General features: G+C 39.9%; 1 protein-coding gene across 3 annotated transcripts in view; it reads left to right on the top strand.

Annotated features, from left to right (window-relative positions):
• The window catches only part of KIAA1109 (KIAA1109 ortholog), a 195,776-nt gene that overhangs the window by 144,940 nt on the left and 40,561 nt on the right, over nucleotides 1-10,275 (top strand). For 2 of the 3 annotated variants that reach the window (XM_045287399.1, XM_004711839.2), the window contains exons 59-62: nucleotides 2,004-2,230; nucleotides 4,545-4,675; nucleotides 7,284-7,407; nucleotides 9,398-9,507. In XM_045287399.1, coding sequence (XP_045143334.1) covers nucleotides 2,004-2,230; nucleotides 4,545-4,675; nucleotides 7,284-7,407; nucleotides 9,398-9,507 — 592 coding nt within the window. Of the gene's footprint in view, nucleotides 1-2,003; nucleotides 2,231-4,153; nucleotides 4,352-4,544; nucleotides 4,676-7,283; nucleotides 7,408-9,397; nucleotides 9,508-10,275 lie in introns of all 3 variants that reach the window. The other variant, XM_045287398.1, reaches the window with a different exon arrangement.

Consider the following 10,275-nt stretch of genomic DNA (forward strand, 5'->3'; position numbering starts at 1 on the left):
CACACACACACACACACACACACACACCACTATCATGACCCCAGTCCTGCTTTTCACCATGGGCTAGACTGGAGCATGTGCACAGGTACAGATAAGAGAAGAGTTCAGGACACACGGAATCCAGAAACAATATGGGAATAGCGATACCAGAGGGTAGGGGGAAGGTGTGCAGAGGAGGGGAGGAAGGGGGAACTAATCGCAGTGATCGACACATAACTACACCTCACCCCCCACCCCCCGGAGGATGAAGAGCAGAAATCATGCGGGAAGGGAGACAGTAGTTGGTGTAAAATATGAAAATAATAATAATTTATAATTTATCAAGGGGTCACCAGGGGGCCAGGGGAGAGGAGCTGATACCAAGGGCTCAATAGAAAGTAAATATCTAGAAAAGAATGGTGGCAACATATGTACAAATATGTTTGATTCAATTGTTGTGTGAATTGTTATGAGTTGTAAGAACCCCCAATAAAATGATCTTTTGATGAAAAAAAGATAGGTCCTTCAGTGATGCAAATGGTTTGTACATGTCTACTAAAGTAAAGGCTGGTAGTTTGAATGATGCAGCAGTGCTGTGGGAGAAAGGCGTGGCAGTCTGCTTCCATAAAGATTACGGTTAAGAAGACTCTGTGGAACACAGGTCTATGCTGTAACACATGTCAAAATCAACTTGACAGCAACAGTTGGGCTTTTGTGCTAAGATAATGTAAGGCACAGAAGCCGATTTTGGTTCATAGCTTTTCGTTCTTTTAATATTTCTTTTTATCTTTTCTGAGGCTATAGTCAGTACTTTTCCTATGTAAGTTATCTCAGCAATGAGCGAAATGAGAAAGTTGAGGAGATTTCCCGCAGTCATCTTAGAAGGAAGCGGGGACTCTGGCAAACATACGGAGTGGGGAAGAGGTTCCGTGAACTTGTATTTGCGACAACAGCCCACTCGCACTACCTTACACAGAAAGCAGAGCTCAGCCGCTCAGTCATAATGATGAACCTCTGAAACGCTCTTGACAAAAGCTTGGAGGACATTATGCTGAGTTAAGTTAGTCAATCACAGAAGGACAAATATTGTATGAGACCACTTTATTAAAAAAATTAAGAAAAAGCTTTTTGTACCAAAAGAAACAAATTGCAGCTATTAGGGTTGAGAGGGGAAAGGGAAGGGAAATAATAGCCTAGGAGGTGGACAGGTGTTAACTCAGAAGTAGAGGAAGATGGTATCCTACAAGAGGGGGCTGCAGGGACAGCTATTGACAGGCTAGATAAGTTGTTTTATGTTGAATAAATACAACATAAAATAGATTTAATATGGTAAACCCTGCCATAATTCACAATGAAAAGTCCAAAAAGGGAAAGGGGGAGAGTTACTAAAAGGATATTTCTGCCCACATTTAAATATAGAAAGAGTAGGAAAGAGGGGACCATTTCAGTTCGGGGCTCTTAGAAACTGGAACCAAGATCTCATATGTCCCCAGTGCTCTTCACAGCTCTTGTTCCATAGCTCCTGCTTATACTCAGCAGGAAACCTGGCTGCCAACAGCTCACGAGCCTCAATCTCTAGAGAGGGGCTGACCTTTTTTCAAGTTCAGGGAAGGACTCTCTATTTCCACCTTTCCTCTCACCTGGACAAGTTATCTAATTAAGTCAGGCTAATGATTCAGGGTCATGGCAGTTCCTATTATGAGGAGGACTTCAAAACGTTTGTGGGGAAATTGAATTAAAAGATTTTTTTTTTCTGTGAGTTTTTCGAAGTTCCCTTGTTTCGCTGTGGTATGTTAGGAGTTTGGGAGGGAATGCACAGTTGACCAGAGCAAAGAGTGCTGTACAAAACAAACAACAGATGTACACCCATGCACATTGGAATCCATCTCACATGTCCCGGGATCTAGTGGTGAGAGACATTTGTTATCACATGTGGTTATCATCCATTGTATTTCTTAAATATAGAGCTATTTAAATATCTATGCTCAGGACTTTTCAAAAATATCACTTCTTTATTTAAATAGAAAGTAGTAGTGCTGGAACCTGGACTCTCAATGTATTGTGGAAAATGTGTGGGATTGATGTCCACATGGATCCTAATATTGGCAAAAGACTTAATGCTCTGGGCAACACCCTTACAACACTGACAGGAGAGGAGGACATAGATGACATTGCTGACCTAAATTCAGTGAACATAGCTGACCTGTCCGATGAGGATGAAGTGGATACCATGTCTCCCACTATTCATACTGTAAGTAAACTCCCTATTACGGTTCCACAGGACTGGCTTCTACTCTGAGACGGGTATTAATAATACTGAATGTTATTTACTACATTTTAGTTGATATTTTTGGATAAACAAGGGAAGGGAATGTTATTTTCCTATGTCTACATTTCACTTTGTTGTTTTTAAATTGAGTTCTGTGTCTCATGACTGTCAACCAGCTATTATTCCGGCCTATAGGTAATGTCCTAACATTAAAAGCCAACTGAATGTAAATCTATAGAGAGAAAGCTCATAGTGGCCTGAAGCGGGATGAAGGGGAAATGGGAGTGACTGGTAATATATGTGGGATTCATTTTTGAGGTGATGGAAATATTCTACACTAGAATGTGGTATACTTACACAACTTTGAAATATACATTATTTTAAAAAAACATATTGAGTTGGACATTTTAGAGGGTGCAACTTATATTTGAAAGATGTTTAAAGTGAAATTTCAAAAATCAAGGAGTGTCATGCCAAATCGAGTGCACGTTTTAAAAAGTAGATGTTCTATGCAAATATATGAGGATGGGGAAATAGATCTATGAGCCTACATTTATAGGTTTAGTATTAAGGTAGCAGAAGGACATTGGGCTTCCACTCAAGTACTCCCTCAACGCAAGAATACTTTCTTCTATTAAATTGGCATTCTATGATGCTCACCTTCCCGACACAACTGCTGAAGACAAAGCAGGTGAATAAGCAAATGTGGTGAAGAAAGCTGATGGTGCCCGGCTATCAAAAGATATAGCGTCTGGGGTCTTAAAAGCTTGAAGGTAAACAAGTGGCCATCTAGCTCAGAAGCAACAAAGCCCACATGGAACAACATATCAACCTGTGTGATCATGAGGTGTCGAACAAATCACTGAAGACAAATGGGTAGCATAAGCAAATGTGGTGAAGAAAGCTGATGGTGCCCGGCTATCAAAAGATATAGCGTCTGGGGTCTTAAAAGCTTGAAGGTAAACAAGTGGCCATCTAGCTCAGAAGCAACAAAGCCCACATGGAAGAAACACACCAGCCTATGCAACCACGAGGTGTCGAAGGGATCAGGTGTAAGGCATCATCAGAACAAAAAATCTTACCATAGTGAATGATGGGGGGAGTGCGGAGTGGAGATCCAAAGCCCATTAGTAGGCCACTGGAGATCCCCTTGCAGAGGGGTCTCGGGGAGGAGATGAGCCAGTCACGGTGCGATGTAACAATGATGAGAAATACAACTTTCCTCTAGTTCCTAAATGTTTCCTCCCCGCTCCCACTACCATGACTCGAATTCGATCTTGCAAGTCTGGCTAGACCAGAGGAGGTACACTGGTACAGATAGGAACTGAAAATACAGGGAATCCAGGACGGATGAGCCCTATAGGACCAGTGGTGTGAGTGGCAAAAGAGGGAGGGCAAAGGGAGAATGGGTAGGAAAGAGGGAACCGATTCATGGAACTGTGTGTGACCTCCTCCCTGGGGGACAGACAACCGAAAAGTGGGTGAAGGGAGACGTCGGACAGGGCAAGATATGACAAAATACCCATTTATAAACTATCAAGGGCTGATGAGGGAAGGGGGAGCGGGGAGGGAGGGGAAAAATGAGGACCTAATGTCGGGGGTTTAAGTGGAGAGAAAATGTTTTGAGAAACGATGTACAAATGCGCTTTACACAATTGATGTGTGTATGGATTGGGATAACAGTTGTATGAGCCCCTAATAAAATGTTTAAAAAAAAATTTTTTTTTTAAGTAGATGTTCATATTTTTACATTGTATAACATCAAGTAATGTGGTAATTAAAAAGACATTTATTCTCTGCTTTCATTCTGGCATTAATTTTTTAATGTATTTTAACCGTTTACCATGTAATAGTTTTGTTCTTGTAAAGAAATGTGAAAAATTAATGTCACTGTTTATCATTTAGAGTTCAGATGGAAGTTCAGTAAGTGGAGATGGCCACAAGCTCACCTTTGGGCAGCGACTTGTAAATCACCTCCTAGGCCTGACGCCCCCAAATCAGCGCTATTCTGTTCCTGCAGAGTATATGCGTGACCCAGAGATGGGCTTCCCTCAGTCTAGCCAGTCCCATTTGAAAGCATGCAGAGCTCATTCATGGGGACACGTAGGTAGCAACTAAATAGATGTCTTATGAAAATGAAGGGATTCGAATCACTGGTGAATTCCAATCATTGTACTCTTAGTATAGCTGGCTTTGATTCTTGCATGCTAACTTGATTTAAGGTGTTAGTTTTGTGTTAGAAGATTTGCTGTGTTACCTGAACGTGGCATTGACCAATGTGCTTTTGATTTTTCAGGAAGCTGCAGATTATCGAAGACAAGGAGCATCTGGCAGCCAACAAGGGGAACTTAGAGGAAGAAAAGTTGTGAAGCGCATAGTAGATATTAGAGAACTGAATGAACAGGCAAAAGTAATAGATGATCTCAAGTATGTATAAGCATTTTGAATTTAATACAGTGCTCCTTAATTTTAGATTGAAAGGATTTTAAATGTGGTGAAAGCAGAACTTGAATTTCACTCTCGTTCATTTATAAATGAAGACACCAAAGCCCAGAGAAGTTTCGTAATTTAGCTGCTATCATAAATTTATTAGTGATAATGTTAGTGCTCTTTGCAGTTCCCTATTTCTGAATGTCTTTTGACTGATTGTATATCACATGTATCTCCCCATGTGTAGATTCACATATAGTGCACTGCCATTGTGTCAATTTCAACTTACAGTGACCCAATATAGGGTTCCAAGACTACAAATCTTTACAGAAGAAGACAGCCCACCTTTCTTCTAGACAGAAGCTGCTGGATTTGAACCACTGACCTTGTAGCTAGCAGTCCAACTCTTATCCCGCACAATCATAGAAATCTTATGAAGAAATGGTCTAGGGGGCACATGTGACCTCCAGTGTCTACACAGACGGGGAAGGAGAATCTAGCCCCACACCTGTCAAAGGATTGAGTCCTCTGAGGCAGAAGTCAAATATGCCTTACTTCATACAGTGATCTTGCCCATGCTTAGCTGTGACTCTTCTATATTTATGGTCCTGGGATTCTTTGTTTCTGCTTTTAAAATGACTCACTTTATACCCAATAGAATAGCAAAACGGACCAATCCTTGATTTAAAGTCCTTTGCTCCTTATTTGCATGGTCTCACCCAGCGCTGAATGGTAGTTAGAACGACTGGATAGAAGAACCCTATTAAGTAACTTTACTTCATCTTTAGGAAGCAAACTTATCCATTTAGGACTGTCCACTTCTGAAGGCAGTGTTTCCATCTCTTGCTAACTTGTTCCCCAAAATTCTGCATTCTTCAGTTTATACCACATCAGAACAGCAGTTAAGAAATCCTTGAGGAGCACAAATCATCATCCTTTTAAATTTTCTTTGAGATTGTGAAAGAAAAAACAATCTGAAGGGGCAAGATTAAGGTTAGAGAGTAAATGGAGTAAGTTTTTTCAACGACACTCTCATTGGACAGCCCTGTTACACTCAAAGAATGAGCAGATGCACTGTCGTAATTAAAAAAACATTCCTTGGTGCAGTTTTCCTGACTTTTTTCCTCACCAATACAGTCTTTCATTTTCTTAAAGCTTCTTCATCATAAGATTCTGGGACCATTCTGTCCTTCAAGAAAACATATCAAGATAGTTTCCCTTTGGAATCTGAAAAATGATGGCCGTCACCACCTTGGCTGGCCTCACAGTCTTGAATTTAACTTGCCCAGCAGAGCCCCTTGATTGAACTGGTTGTTGTCTTTAAGGCACCCTAAGGCTTCTAAGACAAGTGTATTCCTCAGAAAACTTGTCTGGAGCCATCCACTGTTTTTAAACCTGCTTTGTGTGGGATGAGTCCATTCATCGATGAACTGGAACCCTGGAAGTAATTCTCTGATTTTCCTCACATATCATTCACTGCCCTTGAGTTGATTCCCTCTCCTGGGAGCTCTATCAACCAGAGTAACATCGCCCCTCTGGGTTTCCAAGCTGTAGCGGTTCACTGGACTAGAAGCATCTCTTCCCTGGAGCTATAAGCACGATATACCCCAGGCTCCGGTCCACCTCTGTGTACACGAGCCTTGCCAGCATTAGTGTGTCTGTGAAATAATTAAACAAAACCAATTTCACTTTCATTGAGTTACTACTATGAGTTTGGTATGTATTATTTCACTTTAATCCTCACAACATCTGTGAGGGTTGCTGGCATTTCCAGACTTTATCACTGAGAGAAACTGTGGCTTAGTAAAGAGAAGAAATAGGAGTTTCAACTTGTATATGTCTGAATTCAAACTACATGTTTTTTATTTTATTATTTATTTTTCATTACCAATGTTAGTAATTTTGTAGTGCTGAGCCGGAGAATAGGGTGAGTTGGGGGGAGGGTGTAGGTGGTAGTAATTGTTTTTGCATGCACATTAGCTGCTGGATTATAATGATTAAGTAAGTATTTCCTCTTTAAGACTACATATTCTTCTTGCCAAGCTTTGAAGTTTTTCTGTTTTCCCAAAAGGTAAAGGTTGTGCCTTGTATTTTTCTAATCTTCGCACACCTACCACTAGTGTTTTCTGCTTTCAGGGGCTTAACACCAAACATGTGCCTTTTGCATGATAACGGATTCTGCCTAAACGTGTCTGTAAATTAATTACACAGTGATTCACATTTTCCTGTTGACCTACATTACAGTTTGAGTTTTGTTCTCAAGGGAAAAAGTGACTTGAAGCAAAATAAACTTCCTCCTCCAGAAGCTTTATCTGAGGTGTAAGTTTTATGAGCACTTTTACATATGCACATTTTTCTTCATTCTGTCCATGTTTTTCATGAGATTTTCAGAGAGGTTCTCTGTGCAGAATGGGTAAGAACTATTTCCTCAAACATTAGAAAGAACTATTCACAGTTTGCCAGGCTGTTAACTGTATGAAGGGCTTTGGCCTATCCACACATAATCTTCGCTATTATGCTAAATAAAAAAATTCAGAAGAAACAAGTAAAAATCAATTTTCCTGTTACTTCTTCACACTAATTTCCATGTTTGTTTTGTAACCAGAAAATTGGGTGCAAGTGAAGGCACCATAAACCAGGAAATTCAGCGTTATCAACAGTTAGAATCTGTTGCTGTGAATGACATTCGAAGAGATGTCCGTAAAAAGTTACGGAGATCCAGTATGCGAGTGAGTAAACCCTTAAGAAGAATTGTAGTAGATGGTTTGTATTTTTTGCTTTATAAAATTATCTCTGATGTCTGTGTTGTTGTTAATCCAATGCTGAGAATACCAGCTGACTTGTATATATTATATCTCTTTTTACTCTTGATGAAGTCTTTTTGATGCACATAAGTGTCTTATTTTTAGGAGTTTCAGTCATATATTGTGTCTTTCATGTGTGCTTCCTTGAGTTTGATAGTTTGTCCGTGCCACACAATGGGCCGAAGTTTGTCCCTGTTTTCTCATTGGGGTTTACATTTAGGTCTTTGATACATCTTGTTTCTGTATGTGAGGTGAGTTAGGGTCCTGTTTCTCATTCTTAAGCAGATGGGGATCCGATTTTACTAGCAGTATTTGTTGAAAAGACTATTTCTTATTTGCTGGTGTTTTTTTTGGGGGGGGAGCCTTTTGTTTAAGATTAATTGTCTGGATATGGAAGAATTTTTTTCTCGGTTCTCTATTCAGTTCGTGTGATCTATGTATCTGTCATTGTACCAGTACCAATAGACAGCCTCATCTTTCTGTCATGGAGGAACTGGTGGGTTTGAGCCTCCAACCTTGCAGTTTGCAGTCCTACTGTGTTCCTTTATAAACATATCACTTAACTCACCACCATCATCTTGGCTCTGGAGAACAGGGTAGAACTGCCCTCATCGGTTTCTGACACTGTAATTCTTTATAGGAGTAGAAAGTCTCTTCCTTCTTCATCAGAGCTACTACTGGTGGTTTCAAATTGCTTACCTTGTGGTTGGTTAGCAGCCCAACTCAGAATGAGGTACTATGCCAGTAGAAAATAATTGTAAAACATGTTCAAATGACCTTAGGTTGCATTGTGTCAAGGTGAGAGGAAACACAGCTTCTTTTCTATGAATGTGAATGGGTTTTTAAGTTTGTTTTTGTTTTTTTAGTAAATCAGCTAAAACCTCCCTGTTTTCCCTATTTGACTGCTTCCTCAATATATAAAATAGATGACCATATATACTCGTGTATAAGCCGAGTTTTTCGGCACATTCTTTATGTAGTTTTTGTGGTAAACTTAGGTGCCCTGGCTGAAGTACAGGGTGAAATACTCGGGGTGACATATACGGTACGCTGGAGCAGCTGAGGTCAGAGGAAGAGAAAAGAGGATGCCAGAGCTCCTGATACTCTTTATTGGTTTGACCTTTGATAATCCCCCAAATGCCAAAGAACTGCAATGCTTTTTCTTTTATCTACCTAACAAGTATTTTATTTAAGTAAATATTGTTTTTGTGCTGTTTATAATTGTTTATCCTTGGTAACTGACATAGAAAATAAAAGTAAGTAGAGAAGACTAGAGACATTATTGAAATTGTATCTGAAATTATACTTGTCTCATTTGACATTGACCCTGCAATTCCTTTTACCACCCTCTCTTGCCTTCTAAATCTCCACTGTGTGAGAATCTGTTCCACCTGTCCCCAAACCACCTCCCCGTCCAAAAAATAGTGGAGAAGAGGAATTTGGAGACAGGGAGAGTATTCAAGTCGCCTTGTTCTTAACTGTGCTGTAATAAAGAGTTTTATGGTAGGGTGCCTCTGGGTAGTCCTCAGGAGATGGCTGGTGGTTTCTCCGTTTCTCCTCCCCCCACCTCCAACTCTTTTACCTTTACCTTTCAGTTCTTCTCTCTGCTCTCACCCTGTTTGGGTTTCCTCCATCCCTAATTTTTGTTCTCTTTTTTTCTGTGTTCTGCAAGGTGGTATTTTCATTTCACAACCTTCCTTAGTTGAACTTGACACTGAAGGGTAGCTGATTCCTCTTCTGCTCTGACCCACATATATTGTTAAGTGACATTTAAAGTTGTACTTTAAAGTAATTTGTTATTGACATGGGAAAACACACTGACTTGTGTAAGACAATGTTTTCTTTTATAGGAAGTAGGATAAGGCTATGATAACCAATTGCTGAAAGTCATCCTTTGTGTCTTCCATTTCATTAGGCTGCTTCCCTAAAAGATAAGTGGGGCTTGGGTTACAAACCAAGTTACAGTCGATCAAAAACCATTTCTGCTTCCGGAAGACCACCTCTTAAGCGAATGGAAAGGACAAGGTAATATGGAGTCTTTAAATGAAATAAGGAACAAAATTGCTGACTTCTTTATCAATAGCCACTGCCTATTTTTATTGTGTTCTAATTGTGAAAATTATACTGTAAAACAAGAAAATGAATGAAATGAATCAAATATCAGTAGTGCTTGGTACTACAAAACAGTATATTTTCATCTTTGGAATTCATATATCACATTTGTAACATGGTGTAATGTTTGGATTTTAGTAATGAAGTCTAGTGCTCTTTAGAGAAGTTTTATTTATTATCTCACAGACTATTACAGACAAACTGATGGGTGTATTAGTAGCTACTGCTTGGGATTTATCAAAATAGAAAAGGTGTGAACACACACATTTAGAATTTGTCTGGAGGAGAAAACAATGGGACCGATGGCTCCGGGGCGGCACGGGAGATGGGGAGGCAGGGGTAAGGAGGTGGTGTTGACCAACCCAGGGGCAGGGAAGCAACAAGTGATCCAAAATTAGTAGCAAGGAGGGTGTGAGAGCCTGGTAGGGATTCAGCAAGGACAATGTAACAGAGAAATTATTGAAACCCAAATGAAGACTGAGCATGATAGTGGGACAAGAGGAAAGTAAAAGTAAATAGATGGAGGAACTAGGAGACAAAGGGTATTTATAGAGGTCTAAATGCAGGCATGTACATATGTACATATATTTATATTGGAGGTTGGGAAATAGAACTACATGCATAAATTTATAGGTTTAGTCTTAAGGCAGCAAATGGACAATGGGCCTCCACTCAAGTACT

The sequence above is a fragment of the Echinops telfairi genome, unplaced genomic scaffold (genome assembly GCF_000313985.2).
Source record: "Echinops telfairi isolate 266 unplaced genomic scaffold, ASM31398v2 ScPeMD7_14;HRSCAF=57, whole genome shotgun sequence".
In the NCBI taxonomy this organism is placed as follows: domain Eukaryota; kingdom Metazoa; phylum Chordata; class Mammalia; order Afrosoricida; family Tenrecidae; genus Echinops; species Echinops telfairi.